Source organism: Neolamprologus multifasciatus, chromosome 7 (assembly GCF_963576455.1).
Source record: "Neolamprologus multifasciatus chromosome 7, fNeoMul1.2, whole genome shotgun sequence".
NCBI classification, from domain to species: domain Eukaryota; kingdom Metazoa; phylum Chordata; class Actinopteri; order Cichliformes; family Cichlidae; genus Neolamprologus; species Neolamprologus multifasciatus.
Window position 1 is genome coordinate 38796987 of NC_140445.1, and position 18846 is coordinate 38815832.

The 18846-nt window shown below is 42.8% G+C and overlaps 2 protein-coding genes and 1 pseudogene across 3 annotated transcripts in view; 2 read left to right on the forward strand and 1 right to left on the reverse strand.

The window, feature by feature from the left end:
• LOC146514816 (scavenger receptor cysteine-rich type 1 protein M160-like) overlaps positions 1-18846 on the forward strand; it is a 238201-nt pseudogene that overhangs the window by 214962 nt on the left and 4393 nt on the right. The gene's annotated exons all lie outside the window — the stretch shown is intronic.
• On the reverse strand, positions 2528-3927 carry LOC146514826 (uncharacterized). Its single transcript, XM_085167827.1, has one exon. The coding sequence runs from the start codon at positions 3925-3927 to the stop codon at positions 2563-2565; it is 1365 nt and encodes a 454-aa protein (XP_085023953.1). The 3' UTR covers positions 2528-2562.
• On the forward strand, positions 11106-18643 carry LOC146514827 (CD5 antigen-like). The gene is made up of 4 exons (XM_085168104.1): positions 11106-11402; positions 15890-15922; positions 16044-16325; positions 16675-18643. The coding sequence occupies exons 1-4, from the start codon at positions 11315-11317 to the stop codon at positions 17094-17096; spliced, it is 825 nt and encodes a 274-aa protein (XP_085024230.1). The 5' UTR covers positions 11106-11314; the 3' UTR covers positions 17097-18643.

The window sequence follows — 18846 nt, forward strand, 5'->3', positions numbered from 1 at the left end:
TACAGTTACAGACTCTCTCTCTGCCCACACTTATCTTTTGATCATAAGTGATTTACCTAAAAAGTGACAAAACAAACTCAAAGTTCATTAATTTGACTGAAATGGGGACACTAAATATGGATTTTCAATGAAGAAATATAATTGAAGTGATTTTTTGGCCACAACAGCTGTAGTAAATTCTGATATCATGACATCTCTCAACCACACAAAGCTGAAAAAAATGAGCAGCCTGATGTTTTATGAGAATGAAGTTTAATTCTTGGCCTGAATTATTGATCATTGTGTTCTTGATCTGAGTGTTCACTGTTAAGTGGAGTCAGCTGTGTCACTCCACACAGCTGCTCCATCAGGAAGCAGGAGGGTGGAACAGGACCAGAGAGTACCAGCGCACACACCCAGCACCGCTTCACTACTGCATCAGCAGATGAAACATCAGCTCACATTTCATGGACTTACTGCCTAAAGCAAAGAGTCACAGCAGCTCAGTGCAAAGTCGTCCTGAATGAGAGAGAGCTCTTCTTCCACAGGTCAGCTGACTCACTTAACAGTTTGATGAGTGTGACAGGTGACATGTTGTGGCCTTCACATTCAGAAGAGCTCACCTGTGGGCCACGCTGGAGCTTGGTGGACCCCACTGCTGGTTCTGATACTAGTCTGTATTTTAGATATTAGGCTGTTGGATTTTAACTGTGTCATATTGGCGTGCACACTTTGGATCATTAACATTAAATACAAAATATGACGGTTTTTTTTTTTAGCAATTTAATATTTGTGAGTATTAATAATAAAATTATAGTTAATTTTGTTTAGTAAGTGTTTATTAAATGTTGATAGAGATCCACTTTGCACAAAATCCAGTGAGGAAACGAGACATTGGACATGTAGATGCAACACACCATGCAAAATTCATAACTTTTTAAAAGTTATGAGCCTGTGTTATGAATAAACATATTTTAGAAAATTGCAACTGATTTGCAAACATGATCATTTCATTGTTTAAAAAAAAAAAAAAAAAAAAAAAAAAGTACTATAATTCCAAAAGATCTCAAAAGTATTGATCAGTTCTCTGACTGGTACAATTTAAACCAGCATTGTTTAACTAACTGTAACCTTTTACTTCATTCCACAGGAGTGACGACCTGGAGTTACAATGTCCGAGGCTGCCAGACAATTAAAAAACAGACAAAGCCAAACTCTTCAACTACTCACCTGTGGAAGCAGAGATTCAAGGAAAAGAGATCAGGAAATATCAGAGTCAAAGATTCAGAGCACTTCTAAGGTTTACGGGTAGCAGATGAGTGAACTGATTCTTATATAGTGTTTTTCCACTCTCCTGGAGTACTCAAAGTGCTTTATACAACACACCGCATTCACCCATCATATAAAATTGAATCAAATGAAAAAGTCTCTTTTTAAAACTTGTTTTATTAGCTGTAATCTTTTAACTTAATGCACATTGCATCAAGCAAAAACTAAATTATATGCAACAGTCTGTTATGTGATGGCTGCGTGCAGGCAGGAGAAGGACCCAAAGTGCAGACTCCGGAGACAAAACTTAAACTCAAAACCGCTTTAATGTTAAACTCAAATATAACATAACTGGAAATATCCAAATAAACTTACACCGGAGGACTGAAAAAAAAAAAAAAAAAAAAAAAAAAAAAAAAACACCACACAGCTATATAAACTGTAGATCGCGACAATGACAAACTGAAACACAGGGCTTAAATACATAAAGGGAGCAATCAGGGAATGGACAACAGGAGGGAAACACAGCTGGGGCAAATCAGAACTGACGAGACAAGGAAGTGTAACCTGAACACACTGAGATAAGACAGAGACCTTCAAAGTAAAACAGGAAACACATAACACAGACTGAACAAAAGACACAGACTCACATGCAGGCACTACAGAGGGAACAGAGACGTGGGACCAGGGCAGACACAGACACTGACTGGACACGGGGATATAGCAGACAGGGGAGACAGCAACTAAGGATTACACAGAGACAAACCATAAGACATGACTCTAACAAAAACCCAAAGACTAGAAATTATAAATGATATAATAAACTCAAAAACCCTGGGTCAACGACCCAGGCATCCTAACAGTATCCCCCCCTAAAGGGCTGGCTCCCAGACAGCCCAACCCGAAACACCAAAACAAAAAACAACCCAACCAGGGTGGGCGGCGGGGGAACAGGATGGAGGGACCGAAATGAAACAAACACACGGAGCCAGAGAAAAAAAAAATTAAAAAAAATACAGGGAGCAAAAGCCCAAAACAGAACAAAACAACAGCACTGCGGCCCAGCAACAGTCCAAAAGAAAACAGACAAAAAGCCCATGAAAGGCGCAGAGGCCCCGGTACCAGTCTCAAAAAGGTTCAGGAGGCCGGCCCGGAGGCTGACGGCACAACAGTCCAAACCCGGGCAGTTCAGGGGGCGGCCCGGAGGCAGGCGGCCCAAGAGCCAAGAGGACAGTTCAGGGGGCCGGGCAGGCGGGAGGCACCGGCGGCGACTGAGCAGGTCAGGAGGCCGTCCGTAACGGCAATGATGTCCAGTCATCGGCCCGGAAAGTGGCCGAACAGGACGAGCAGGCCGGACAGGACCAGACGGCATGGGGACCTCAGGCGCAGACGAAGATAGACGGAGCGAGGCAGGACCAGGCGACGCCGAAGGCGAAGACTCGGAGGCTGGACCAGGCGACGCCGAAGGCGAGGACTCGGAGGCTGGACCAGGCGACGCCGAAGGCGAGGACTCGGAGGCTGGACCAGGCGAGGGCGAAGACTCGGAGGCTGGACCAGGCGAGGGCGAAGACTCGGAGGCTGGACCAGGCGAGGGCGAAGACTCGGAGGCTGGACCAGGCGAGGGCGAAGACTCGGAGGCTGGACCAGGCGAGGGCGAAGACTCGGAGGCTGGACCAGGCGAGGGCGAAGACTCGGAGGCTGGACCAGGCGAGGGCGAAGACTCGGAGGCTGGACCAGGCGACGCAGGTCGCTGGACGGGCCCCTCGGACCCTCCAGCGGGAACAGGCGGCTGGACGGGCCCCTCGGACCCTCCAGCGGGAACAGCAACAGGCGGCTGGACGGGCCCCTCGGACCCTCCAGCCGGAACAGCAACAGGCGGCTGGACGGGCCCCTCGGACCCTCCAGCCGGAACAGGCAGCTGAAGCGGTCCCTCGGACCCTCCAGCGGAGGCAGGAGGCTGGACGGGCCCCTCGGACCCTCCAGTGGGAACAGGCGGCTGAAGCGGTCCCTCGGACCCTCCAGCGGAGACAGAAAGCTGAACGGGCCACTCGGCCCCTCCAGTGGAGACTGAAGACGGCTGGAGTGGTTCTCCAGAACCCCCAGCGGGACCAACAGATGAAGTGGGTGTGATGTCAGAATGTCCAGAGTCAGAATGCTCAAATGGAGCATACAATAAAAACAGTCACCGTCTCCCCCGAGAGGAGTTTGCTCAACCGTCCTGGAGTGGCGGCGGCCTGAACGCCGTTTCCTTCGGGATGAGGAAACAGGAACCGGTGGAGAAAAGGAGACTTCCTCCTCATCCTCTGACCACATAGCCGCCAGGAAAAAGGCAGGCGAACGGGGACCCGGCTGGTGTGGGGAGGGAGAGGAAGTCCGTGGCAGTGTTGAGACAGGTGGAGAGTGTGTGTTGTCCTGGGGCAGCGGTTGGGAAGATGTAGTGAGTGAGAGAGCAAGCTCACCAGCCTTGACTTGCTCTCTCCAGGCAGTAATGGTGCCATCCAACTTAGTGTCCTTAGCAAACTGAGAGAGCTGAGGGTTATGATGAATGATGGCATCTACTGCACTTAGCCCGACTGCCATAGTCCGTAAATCCTGTGACTGGGCAATGCGGTCGAGCAGACTCACCATCCGCATCATCTCGCCGTTTAACTCCGAGGAAAAAGAGTCTGCGGGGTCCATGTTCTGGTCGCGATCTTCTGTTATGTGATGGCTGCGTGCAGGCAGGAGAAGGACCCAAAGTGCAGACTCCGGAGACAAAACTTAAACTCAAAACCGCTTTAATGTTAAACTCAAATATAACATAACTGGAAATATCCAAATAAACTTACACCGGAAGACTGAAAAAACACAGCTATATAAACGGTAGATCACGACAATGACAAACTGAAACACAGGGCTTAAATACATAAAGGGAGCAATCAGGGAATGGACAACAGGAGGGAAACACAGCTGGGGCAAATCAGAACTGACGAGACAAGGAAGTGTAACCTGAACACACTGAGATAAGACAGAGACCTTCAAAGTAAAACAGGAAACACATAACACAGACTGAACAAAAGACACAGACTCACATGCAGGCACTACAACAGAGGGAACAGAGACGTGGGACCAGGGCAGACACAGACACTGACTGGACACGGGGATATAACAGACAGGAGAGACAGCAACTAAGGATTACACAGAGACAAACCATAAGACATGACTCTAACGAAAACCCAAAGACTAGAAATTATAAATGATATAATAAACTCAAAAACCCTGGGTCAACGACCCAGGCATCCTAACACAGTCTTTGCCTTGAAGAAATTTGTTTAACATTTAAACCTATTTTCTGCATATTCTGGCATATAAAATTAAAATATTGTTTTGTGTTTACACTCACTTTAAAAAATAGATGCAAATAAAACACAGCAGCAAATAAATAAAATCAAAGATTCAGGGGGACTAAGTCCTGTCGCTCTTAAATCTATTTTCACCTGTTTAGCAGAAGTGGGGCGGGTGGAGGTTTGCCCGGTGCCTCGGCGGTGATGTCAGTGGAGGGGATCCAGGGGTTTCTCTGCGAATTTCACATTCCTGTGCAAGGTACTTGCTCAGACGGTGTTTTTTTTTTTCTCTGTAAAAAGAAGTTTTCTTCCCACAGTGGACGCTGTCACTTTTCATGGAATCAAACTCAAAGTAAGGTCAGCACTTCCACGCTTTAAACGCTGCACAGTCATACTCTCGCCCGCACTCGATATATTATCCATTTTTGATCTGCACACAGCTGTTACCACGAAAGTCGCACGCGCTTACATCACTGTCAAGAGACACTCTCAAAAACAAAATCACAGTTTAGTAATGCAGTAACGCAGCGTGCTTAATCTAGTTACTTTTTCGCAACAGTTATCCCTTACTTTACTTGTTACTTGAAAAAAGTAATCAGATTACAGTGGTGCGTTACCTGTAACACGTTATTGCCCATCTCTGCCAAAGAGTGAATGACTTATCACATTTCTCCTTACAATATAAAGCACAAGTGACTTGTTGTGATTTGGCGCTAAATAAATAAAATCAAATTGAATTGAAAAATTAATTAATAACTGATGAACATATTGATTTATTCCTCCTACAGTTACCTGTTCACAGCAGGATGAATCTACTAGTTTAAAACGAACACATTTCTTTTCAGGTCTGTAGTCAGGCTGACAAAGAATCGGAGCTCTACTGAGGCAAGGATTCCTTCAACTTGTGATAACTTCATGAATTTCTTTAGAGTTAAAACTTCATGCTGTGTGTTCTCTTTTTTCCCTACTTCCTACCTCTGCATGCCAGACTTTTGTTTTTTGGGGGGAATTCTTGCAACAAAGCTTTTTGTTGGGTCCATCTTCCATCTATCTTCATTACATACCACAGGCTTTTGAAATGGTGATAATTAAACTTTTAGATTTCTAGCCTTTTCATGGCAGAAATCCTTTAAAGAGCAGTTGTCAAACAGCTGACTGATAGTTAACAGTTTATGTGAAGTGTTTGGAATACAGCAATCCGAGCATAGAGGCGGCTTTAGCGAAGGTTACTAATGACCTTCTTCTGGCCTCTAGCAGTCGACTCTGAAACTAGATGAATACCCCAATTAGTTAAACGGCAGAAATGTCTTACAGACATAAAAAACAGGACGACCTCTAAAGTTCTGCTTCTAAATTCAGATAAAACTGAGTTAATTGGACTCAACCCTGAAAATCTCAGAAACATGGCTTGCTGTGAGGAACTTTGGAGTCATTTTTGACCAGGATATGTCCTTCAGTGCACATATTAATCACATATGTAGGACTGATTTCTTCCATTTGCACAATATCTTGAAAATTACATAACCATCTAAATATTTATTTTCCTCTTTGCCTTGGATGTCGCCTGTAAAGAATCATAGAGTCTAGTTAATAATGGTGGGGAAACACAGACTATGCTGGAGACCAAAACCATTTTTTTGTTCGTTTGTTTTTTTATATCAGGTGGTAAACATGATATTAAACTTGTAGCATTGGAAATTTTAACATGGGAGTCTATGGGGACTGCACCATCTGGCACTGTCAGGATGGTCTCCTACCCAGGGGATCATCCCACCTCTTGTGAACACACCCTGCTTACCATGAAAAATGATCCTCTCCTTCTGACAGTGAAAAAAAGTCTGTTGGCTCAGTGTGAACAGTTTTGGTTCCCTTGGGTGGATGTTTCACAGATGAAACCTTTAGCCTCTGATTTCTCTTAGAGCTCTGAGTGGGATCATCGGTAGCTGTTTAACATCCTGCAGTTTCTCAAGTATGTCAAAGATAAAATGAAGCCCTAAAGCTTTTCCTTCACATTGTAACAAAAGGCGGGCACAATGCACAGCTATGCCTTCAGCAGGAATCCACACCAAAGCTCAGTTGAGGCTCATATGAAACTTCTGTGGTCACACATAAGTGGGTGGTGGTTTTGCCCTTTTTCTGTTGCAGTATGAGTGGAAAGGTCCACATTAAGTGCAGAAGCCTGAACATGAGGATTTTCTCTTTAATCTAAAAAACGTTGTGCTCCATTGAGCTCGGTCTGTCTGATTTTGATGTTTTGCTGATAACTTTCTCATTCTTGGGTAAGTACTGGTTCTATTTTGTCAGCCTTCTCTGTGTGTTTTGTTCCTGGTTTGTGCAGAATGTACACAGTTAATACAAGCTGTTACAGGCCAGGGTCTGAAGAGCATTGCAGTTGGTTAAACAAATAACACTGAACTTGAAGAAAGATCTCCAACTAGTTAGGTCAGGTCCTTCTTAGTAACAGCAGCTTTATAGCAGCATTATAAAACCTGTGTGTTGGCATATTCAAGTTCATGAATTGCAGCCTCAGACGTTTAATGTATCTGCAGTGAGAACTTCACTGAAGTTGTTCATAAAGTTCTGGAAACAGATCCTTAATATTTTATGTACCTTTAAATCTGCAGGTCCTGCTAACTTTACCCTCTTATTTTGAGTTCCTTAAAGTTAAACTGCATAAATAACAGAGACAACAGCATCAGGCTCTCCCACGCTGCCTTTATTTCATCTCAGAGCTGACAGATGAAAGCAGAGAACATATTGCAGTTATTACCAACAGTATTTCTCTGCCTTATTATTATTCCTACAATATTTATTTGTTTGTTTTTCCAGATGTTTTGGGGGGTGGCACATGGGGACCATAAATTTCACTGTGGCAGAGGTGGCAAGACAATTTTATTTCTAAAGCATCTTTCAGAGCTAAATTAGATGCTTCAAAGAATAAAACTGCATTAAGATTTTCTAAAATACATAAATATCAATGAGAAAGGGGTAAACTCAAACAAGTTTAACCTGCCCAAACAGCACTTTTTTATGTATGCCTGTTGTGTAGTGATCCAACCTTTGTCTAACAAGTGAATATTCCCTGGTTTGAGCCTAGGTGTTGACACAAATCCCTCAGGGTTTGCATCAGAGAGGGCAGGTTGTGTAAAAGTCGACCAAATCGAATATGTGGGCTGTTTGCTCTGGGGAATAAGGGACTAGCTAAATACAGCCTTTGTTTAAGTGAGGTTCTGCACCGATATCGGTGCTTTCCACAAAAAACTTGAAAAATTAACCAAAGGGTTAAAACTTGTACTGCTAGTATCAGTCTGTTACCAGTATCAGGGTATGGATCTAAATATTAATAGCTCTTACTCCTACTGGGGAACAGTAGGTGGGATATCTGGAAAGGTGGGGCCAGTGTTGAAATAAACATTGCTCATGTCACGTTGGGTTAGGCAGGACTCAATTGCAGAACTCATAGCTGTGCAATCAAAGGAGAATTTATGTACAACACCATGTGAGATATGTACATATAAACAGTGATCAAGGGAAGAGGGCTCCAGGGGTTCCAAAGGAAGGGTGCAGGGCAGTGATTCACACGCCCACACTCCTCTTCATACAGACCATGACACCAACACTCAATCCAATTGCACACAGTGACTCACTCTCACTCACGCTCATCCAAGTAAGGTCCAAGGGAAACAGGCAAGGGTTCAGGGAGATCTGTACAGGGAGATGGCGATAGGAGCTAGAAGAGAACTAGGAAACACAAGGAAATTTGCTAGAGAGAGCACTAACACTAACAGAGGTACGTACAACGGTCCAGCAGGAACAGTACTCCAACAAGGCTTTAAGTACTGACTGGGACAATCAGAGGTGATGAACAGCTGGCGACTAATGCGTGAGTGTGGAGATCAGATGGAGACCGGAAAACAGAAGCCTCCCTGGCAGGGAGGAAGACAACACACCAGAGCCAAAAACAGAAGACCATGACAGCTCATCACTTTTCTTAAAAATAACAGCGTAGCTCTGTTGCTAAACCTCTTCGGAAGTGCTGATTGTTGGATCTTTTTTCTTATCACATATGGTCTTTACCCCAATGTATAAAATGGTTTAAAATGAGAGTTCTGTATAAATAAAACAGAAGAATGTCTGTGAAGGTTCTATGTATTGTTCTATGTATGTCTACCAAAGACAAAAAAACAAAACAAAAACAAAAAAAAACTATGTACACAGAAATGAGATACATGTTATCTCATACACACGGTCCGATCCATTTATTTTTTACAGACAAGAGTTATGAATAAAAAACATTTCCACAATATGTTGTGTGTCTGTGAAGGTTCTCAGTCATCCAGGTCATCGTAGTCTAAGTAGCTTCGAAAGAAAAGCGTCTGGATGCTTGAAGATGTTTCACCTGTCATGCGAGAAGCTTCTTCAGTTTTGGGGTCAAATGGTGAAGAGTCCCAGATTTAAGCCCTATGGTAGTGTACCCAAGTGGCACACGGACCCCCTATTGATCCTCTACCTAATCACATGAGCCAAAGTGTGAAAACGGGTGTGAGTCACAATCAGGTGAGGTGAACCCATTGTGAAACCTAGCTGCACCCTATCATGTGATTTATTGAGGTCAGATGGCCCAGGATGTGAGTGGGCGTTAAGGCTTCTGGGAAGGGATCTCAAAACTGGATTATAGATGGCAGACAGTTGGTGTCGTAAGCCACCGCCTCTGTTCAAAGATGGTTGTTCACACTGCCGAACAGTTACACAAACTCCATGGCATTATAGCATACACTGACACAAACCTCGAAGAGCATCTTTTCAAACCGTTCAAAGATGCCTTAGTCTTAAACAATTACTCGCTGTCTCTGCTGCTCAGTGTTTCTTTCACCACCATTCTCAAAAGGTTCAGACGTGCATATTTCAGTGCATCACTATCAAACACTAGATTTCTGTTCCTGGTAAAGAAGCATTGTTAATGTTGTATTGGAAGTGGCATTATCTTACTGTGTTTTTCATATTGGCCAACATTTTGTTTTGGTCTTCATTTTCTGGCATGACACCTGCATTCAGGACATCTCCATGCTGAATTTTTGTACTCTCCTGAGAATTTTTAAGCCCCAGCTAATGCTTTGCATGGACTCTTGTGGCTTTCTTCCTGGAAACATGATTTCAGTTCTGGATTTTTTACCAACATGTGGGATGAATTATTGGAGTGTGACTCATTTTATCTGAATGTGCTGTCTTGTGTTGTTTTCCTCTTGCTATGTTTTATATTAGGCATGTTGGATGGTACTTTTTGATCCAGCTAAGGCTCCTTGATTTTAGCAACTCGTCTTATTTCAGCTCAGTTGTTTTTCCTTTAACAGTTATTGTCCTTTTCTGTTTGCTTCCAAATCATTTTCTGTGCTTTAAGATGTGCACAAACACAGACACAGAAGACTTTCTTCCATAAGCAGAGTTTTGAGACTTCCTAACCTTTGACATGAGATATGTTTTCATTTATCTCATATATGATTCTCAGTCTCATGTATCTTTTATTGACTGTTTTTTGCAAAACCAAGTTACACTTTATTAACTGTCAGCAGTGAATTTCACCAGTGTGGTCTTCTTCCTGTTTAAAAATTTTCAACTGGACTGGGGGATAATCAGAAATGCTGACCTTTTACGGGGTGGGTGGAGTTTATTCAGCCCACACAAATCACCATTTTTACAAGAATATTTCTGCTGCTTTGAAAGAACTCAGTGCTGTTTCCTCTGTCTACATTTTTCCATCACTCAGTTCTGCATTACACATGGCTCTGATTGGTCAATCTGCTCTGAGCAGTCCAAGTGACTTTTACTAAAAGCCTCCTTCACTTAACCACACACAGACACACATATATTTTTATTTATTCTGCATCTATGTGCCTTGTCTAACATTCACATTTACACTAACACCCAATGACTGCATGAGGAGAAACTTTCTTTGGTGACTGTTTTTTACCCACTGTCACCCTTGTGTTAATGAATTCAGCAATAGCAACTGAACAGATGTGTATTCACTGGTAAAGGTTGGAGATTTACACCTTCAACCAGCTGCATTGAGAGACAGTTTCCTCCTGGATAAGATTGGTTTGGTGGTTTACTCGTGGACTCTGGCTGCTGGATTCTTAATAATTTCAGCATTAGTAATAACTGAGTTTATGTTTTGTCAAAAGATTTTACCTTATTACCTTCATGTATAGCCTTATTTGAATTTTGTAGTAATGCCTGTACATAGCGTGTCAGCAAATTCTTTAGCTGGAACAAAGTGATCACATGAGGAAGTTGCTCAAGTTTAGACAATACCCACATGTATTGTTTTAACCCACTACAAGATCGTTAATCAACTTGTCCATCTTTGTCTTGCAAGGCTGCATCCTGTGCAGCCTCATATGCCTTCAATCACCAGATAAGAAGTTGTTTTTTCCTAACTTGTACTCCACCCATGAGTGTTACGTGAGTAAAGCAGTATATAATAAAGTCTGACCAGATGCCTGGCGCGCTTTGCCTGCACGTTTCTGTAGTCGACGGAACGTGGTTAGGCAATCGTCCATGTACATGAATTAACTCTGGGCCTGTGATTCTTTGCTTTCCTGAGGTTTTTCTCCTTACATGTTTTTACTCTTGTGACAGACTCATACAGAGCAGAGAAAAGTAAACATAAACGATGGGAATTTTGATCATGTGATGAGTAAGATGAGATTCTCTTGGCAGATACACACTGAGGACAGCATGTGATGAACATAGCAGAGCACAGACAGAGACACGTTTATCTGGACATGGATCAGCTGTTTGTGCTTCTGCTGCTGCTGCTGTGGGGCTCAGGTAGGACTGCTTTGATTTGTTTTTATTGTACTAATGAAAACAAGTTTGAAAGTCAATATTTGGTGTCAGCAGCTTCATACTTCAGCTCAGAGCTCTCTGAGCAGTTCTCTGTCATCTCTTCTTGAAGGACATTCAAGGCTCTTCTTTGGGTGTTTCTGCCTTTTGTTTTGCTCTCTGTCAGGAATATTCAGGCTCTGGGGTAGTGATGGTAAATTTGATTCTTTTTACTGAATCGAGTTTTAATGAGTCACTCACCAAAGTGAATCGGATTTTTTGAGTCATTTGATTCACTGAGTCAGTTGACCAGAGAGTGCAAAAAATTTACATTTTCACTCAAACTTAATTTGTTTCTCTTTTCATGTAAATCCCACTGCTAAGATGAATGATTCTAAAAAAAACAAACAACTATTTTATAGAGCAAAAAAGAGCAAAAACATTTCTAAAATTAAGCAATTTCCTATCAAAATTGTTTAATAAACATTTATTTTGTTTATTTGTATTTTATTAGTATTTTCCTTAAATGTGTTAAATATATATTTTCTCATCTAAATGTCCACTGAGCTGTGAGCCAGGGGGCGGTAATGCACCTTAACATTGGTTGCCAACCAAGAAGAAGAAGAAGCTGTGAGCCAGGAGGGAGGGGGTGAGTGAGTGGCCCTTTCTCAATTCTCAAGTACGCGAGTACGTACTCGCGTTCTCGGCGGGTACGTACTCGCCGAGAACGCACGGGAGTACGGACTCGCTGAGAACGCGAGCACGGACTCGCGATTTGTACAATTGGAACACCAGCGTACTTGATGATGTCACAGGTCCGGAGTTTTTACTGCCGTCCTTAATTTAACTGTGAGTAATATGTTATGAAGCTTAACTTTAATCACAGCCAAACCGGTTTACTCAGGAACAAATAAAAAGCCGAAATAAGCCAAACATTAACATTTAGAAGTGATCTAAGTGACTTATATATCATGTTTAACCTCAGTAGTGAAATCTCTATTAATAAAAAATAGTGTACATGTACATACGTGTACATACCTTAATAAAAACAAGCAGGTGAGATGTTAGAACGCTTTTATTTTTATTTTAGTGGACACTCAATACAATAGACAACTACTGGGGTTTGGGGTTTGTTTAACCTGAGAAGCGAAAAGACCGCGGGGGGGGGTTGAAAACGATCTGCCGGGAGTCGGCTGTTCTCGCCGGCTGTAATAATCCTCGACCTCGCTGTCTGCTATGGAGCTGGCGGGTCACAGACGTCTCCGAAAACGTCGGACCTTGTTTGGAAATATATGATATCTTGATAAACTGAGCAGATATTCGAAGTTTACACAGCTACATTCTCGCTTGAAAAGAACTTAAAAGTTTATTTTGTGACCCAGAAAGAGTAATATTTAAAAGTTTTTAGACCCGCTCGTCCGCCATTGCCGCGTTTGAGTTTTGGACGAAATGCATTCTGGGATATTTAGCTGTACCAAGTCCACACAAGTCACCACCGATGCATGCTCGATAAAACGGGCGGAGCGAGAACACATCCGGGACTTTTTCGCGTTCTCGGCTTGATGCGTACTTCGAATTGGAACAGTACTTGGTCTCCGACTGATGACGTATCACGAGTACACGAGAACGCAAGTACGCACAAGTACGCATATTGAGAAAGGCCCAGTGATTCGTTCGCTCGCTCTATGATTCAGCACAGGAGGGAGGGGGTGAGTGAGTGAGTGATTCGTTCGCTCGCTCTATGATTCAGCACAGGAGGGAGGGGGTGAGCGAGTCCTGAGTGATTCGCTTACGCTTACGATTCAGCACAGGAGGGAGGGGGTTAGTGAGTCCTGAGTGATTCGTTCGCTCTATGATTCAGCACAGGAAGGGAGGGGGTGAGTAGCTCAAATGTGCTGTTAGCATGTTAGCAGAGCGATGCTACTGTGAACCGAGGAGCTATTTTCTTGATGTGAGCTTCTACTCAGGGTTTTTTCTTCCAGTTCAGAGCAGAAATGCTTTTGTTAAGAAACTGGCTGTTGTTTTTTCCCCCCCACAATTTTAATTATAAGCTAGATATATTTCTAAGCGAATTAGTTTGCTAACAGAAACAGGGATGAGTCAGTGAGTCAGTTGGGCTTGTGAATCATGATTCACAAGTCAGTAAAGTGATTCTCGAGTATTGAACGATTCGTTCACGAATCGAACATCACTACTCTGGGGAGTCCAATCTATGACTGACAGTGTTCCACTGTGTTAGTCTGTCTAGGTATGCTTTTACTGCAGTGTTTCTGATCGTTGTCATGCTGAAAAACATGTGCTTTTGTCAATCAGATGCTTTACAGATAGTATTACACGATAGATCAAATTTTGATGTTACTTTTTGCATTTATCATTCTCTTAATTTTGACTGCATCCCCAATATTGTGCTGCTTTCGTTTGAATCATAACTATCTATGCTCCATTTTTTAAATGTAAATGAGGAGTCTTCTTCACATACTATGTTTAATAATTCAGTTAAGTTTAATTTAACTTTAATTGTATAGCACCAAACTACAACTAATAATAACAAGTAGTAAATAATGGTGTCATTTCCAGTTTGAAACTGTTCATGCTCTTCAGGGATTTGATTCAACATAAACATGTGTTTAAAAAGGTTTACAAGACTGCATCTGTGAAAAACAAAAACCATACAGCACCTTGAGGCGACTTTTATTGGGATTTAGTTGTCACTGCTATATAAATGAAAATGAATTGAACTAAATCTTATTTGATCACGTGGTTCATGATTGTAAATAGTGGTGCAACGGATCCGAACCGATCCCACTCCGCGGTTCGGCACGCACGTGATCCGAAGATTCGAAAAAGAAGAAAAAAGTATGTGTGTGGTGCCCTGGTCAGTCTGTCAAGCGATAGCTATGGTCAGCGCTAGCGGTCCAAGTGGAGGAGCAGAGGAGTTTGCGGTATTTAAGCAGCCCTTTGCTGCCCAATCCGACCCAGCTAAAGCTATTACAAAGGCTATCCAGTCGTTAAGTCTGACGTCACTAGCCGTGTCTGGGCCTAAACTCCGCTGCAGGTCCATATATCAAACGATCACTATGGCATTACTGAGAGTTGAAAAACTGTCTAAAGTCTTTCATCTTTAATAAAATGATCAGCGTTCTGCTCTACCAGGTGTAACAATTGAGTTTAACATCCAGGCATCAATGAAAACGGAATTTATGACATTTAACGGAGTTAGAAGTTAGCAGGAAGTTAGCTCGCTAGCTTCTATCTAAATACAATATAGCATGTCCTGACTGCGGGGTTTTGGAAACAAATTAAAACGTACAGCTCTGTTATCACTTCCAACATAAATGAAGGCAGAAAACTAAACAGCAGTGACGTTTGTAGGGTTACTGAAGTTTGGCTAGCTGGTATATAATGATGTGCTACGTGACCGCTAGCGACACAGCTATGTTAGCATAATATAAACAAGCTAACTTTTTTTCCACTCGATAAAAGTTAACGTGAGTGTTCTCGGTGGTCAGGAACAAATGTAATCGCGTGGCAGGATGCTGTAAAAGGACCAAACTTCAGCCAGGAGAACAACTGAGATAATCCATCCACAATACGAGGTTAGTCATTCATATACTGCTGTATGGGCTGGGCTGTAGTTACATCCTGTGGTTTTAAAAACTGAGCTTAAATAAATGATTAGCGGTAATAAAAGCCGAGGGAGGTCAACAGTAATCACTGACTGTTGTAGGAGCTTTTTGAGATTAAATAGAAGAAATTACAAAACATTAAACATGTTAACAACACAAAAGCCATATTAAACGCAGACTACTTTAGGCCCGGAAGTAGGATTTGTCACGTCCTCACTTAACAACCGGATTGGGGTGTTTAGCTGCAGACGGGAGGCCGTATTGTGTTTTGCAACACAAGGGGTTTAAACTAGTCAACGCGTTAGTTGACGCATTGACGCTGTGCAGCCCCACGCACGGGGCAATCCATGGTAACTAGTTAACGGAGATTTGCCGCGTTAATGCAGTTATGGCATTAACGTCATTTTAACGAGATTTACGCTGACAGCACTAGTTTAAACTGTGATAAACGTGCTTGCGCCACGCTATGATATCCCGTTGCGCGTCCAATACAGTGACAAGATCGCTCCAAGCATGAGTCTTGAGTTTAATGTTTTTTAATAAACATTCAACTTAATGGGCAAAAAATACTTAAATATGTAAATGGCGAGTTAAAATTTTGTCTTCTTTTTTTTCCCTGCTGATCCGAAAATTGATCCGATCCGTGACGAAAAAAACGTGTTCCGATCCGAACCGTGAGACTTTTGATCCGTTGCACCACTACTTGTAAAGCAGTCTTTGACTTCTGTACTCTGCACTCTGGTTATATAGATATTACATAAGATACTGGCAGAAGATACTAATCAGACAAAACCTGAGAGTCTGTCCACAGCTGAGCTCCACGAAATATCCTGCTTTATGCTGATGGTTCTCTGATTTTCTCCTCAGAAGTCCAGGCTGAAGGAAAACAAGATTCAACAGGTACACAAAACATAAAAGTGAAATAAACAATCACTGAGGGAAAATCACGACTCGCATTTGTCTCTCATCGTTTCAGAAGTAAAATTGCTTCTTTACTGATGAGGCTTTGCTTTCTGTTCAGAGTCTGATGATGTCAGGTTGGTGGGAGGAGCCAATCACTGCGGAGGTACACTGCAGGTGAAACATCTGGGCGAGTGGAAACCATTGCAATTCATTGACTGTACCCTGAAGGAAGCAGCTGTAGTCTGTAAACATCTGGACTGTGGCTCTGCTGTTTCTATAGAACAGTCCTCACAAAGCTCAGTGTGGGGGGTCAATTCTACCTGTGCTCAGTCAGGATCTGCTCTGAGGAACTGTGTAACAACAGAAGGCTTCTCCTCTGCCATGGAGCTCACCTGCTCAGGTCAGCCCATCAGTGACACTAATGTACCAGACACAAAGACCAGGTAGAATAGTAGCACATCATCTGCAGCAGCAGAAAAGCCTGAAAAGACTTCTTCTGTCAGTCCATCTGTGGTTCATCAGTATCCTGACACCCAAACAGCCACCCTTAGTCAAGGCACCTATTTAAAGTAACCCTTTTGAATCTTTGGAGCATTCTCTAAAATAGTACACTTTAATTTCTCAGAAAATGTTGAAAATTTAGCAAATATTTGCTGATATTGATCCACCACAAAAAAAAAATCACTGACAGCTGAAACATGTGTCTGCTGTCTCTGATCTCTCTGTTTGATCTTCTCTGATATCTCCAGACTCTCTCAGGCTGCTGAATGGTTCCAGTCTGTGTTCAGGCAGACTGGAGGTGAAGTCTAACCAGAGCTGGTCCTCAGTGTGTGAAGCTGACTTTGACCAGCAGGATGCAGAGGTGGTCTGTAGGGAGCTCGGCTGTGGGCCTCCTTCGGTCCTCCAGGGGGCGCTCTATGGCGAAGTGGAGGCTCCAGTGTGGAGCAAAGAGTTCCAGTGTGGAGGCCATGAGTCTGCTCTCCTGGACTGTAGAAGCTCAGGCTCAGCTAGAAACAGCTGCTCACCTGGCAAAGCTGTTGGACTCACTTGCTCAGGTAGAAGAGGAGCTGCAGCTTTGATCTGGTCAAACTCACTTTATTCTTTTACTGATGACTCTCTGCATACTCCCAACACATATTATATACATGTTGGCAGTATACCTCTGCTGTGAGGTCCCTGCATCCACATGCTCATGTAATAAACCAGGGGATAGGTACGTTTAAATGTAATATTGTAATGTATATGTATATTTTTATACATTATACACATAAATGATCATACCAATCATTTAATCCTTTGTAATCCACTGGATCAGGCACCATAAAAGTGACGAATGAATCTTTGGACATCATTGATCACCTCACTCTGGCCAGACTAATGAAGCCTCGACACTGTGCTTCTGAAGCACTGTGTAGTTGTTTTTGCACATATGCCAGAGCTTCAGCACTGATTCCTTTAAGCCTGTTTGAATTGAAGAACTCTGTCATTTTAACTCGCCTATGCTCTCAAGCTGGTTACCTCATTTGTCACTCACCTGCCTGCCCAGAGACAAAGGCAGAAAGACAGAGGCAGAGAGATAAGCCTGTAGACAGATACAGTCAGTTTCTTGGACCTGCAGCTTTTAAAGCCCCATTTATATAGGCTTAAAATGTCCAGTGGAGACGAGGCTACAGTGTCTAAATAAGCGTTTCCCAGTTTACCTTAATTGTTGTAGACTGCAGGAGGAGAAGGAGGAGAAAAGCAAAAGACATTGAGGAGAATGCAGAAGAAGGGAGAAGAAGCGAGGAAGAACGTCTTCCTCACACAAGAGGTGGATGAAAGTGGACTCAGAGAGCAGGCTGATGGTTCTTTGCTCTCTCAGAGTGTTAAATAAGTAAACATCAAAGAGGTTAAATACAGATTTACTTTCGTCCTTTTCTTTAAATTTCCGTGCTGCAGTGTTTCATCAATAAGGTTTCAAAACTTTTGTGTGGGGTAGAATTTAAGAACATTTATCTCATACTTATACTGAACAGATTCTCAGGGAAAATAACTCGGCACTGTCAAAATAATGACTTATGTATAGGGATGGGTATCGTTTAGGTTTTATCCGATAACGGTGCAAAACCGGTACTTTTGAAACGGTGCCGGTGCTTAAACAGTGCTCAAACCGGTGCTTAAAGAATGGAGAACACAAAATTGGTCCAAAAACCTCTCATGTTTTTTGTAAAAAGATAACAATGTTAGCCTTTTCTGCAGCTATGGGGCATATATGGTATCACTCTTGGCTGGAAGCAGTGCTTAAACAATGGAAAAAACACAAACTTTGTCCAAAAACCTCTCATGTTTAACTGTTTTCCACTTTTTCTTTGGTCATTTTAGCCTTTTTGGCCAGGGTGAAGGGAGTATTTGCCATCAAACAAGAAGACAGCTGCATGTAGCTATGATGATGTTTGCTAGTTCATCTTACATGCATTAATTTAATAACGTGGTTAGCCTACTCAACGTAAATTACACACGAACAACATTAAGCTACTCAGGCAGAGAAGAACGGCTGCTGCTGCCATCATCATCCGTCATCATTTCTGCTACACTGGCAGGGCTAGGGGCCAGGACTCTACTCTTCGGGTTTTTGGGGGATGTTGCTAACTCTGGTCCGATAACAGGCACCACACCCGCAGTAGATGTGCTCGGTGTGAGGTCTCGCAGCAAGCTATCAAATACGTGCATTTCTCGGCTTATAAATAAAAAACGCTATGCGTCGCCAGGTGTTTCATCAGATTTTAGGTGTTACCTCCTTTGACAGTATCACAGTATCACCTTAAAGCACTTGTTGCAGGCTGCTGAGTTTGCATATTTTGCTGTGAAGTACAGCCAGACTTTTTAATCTGTAGCTTTGCTCTAAAAGAACGTACGTACCTGGGCCCGCCTACTATCCTCGT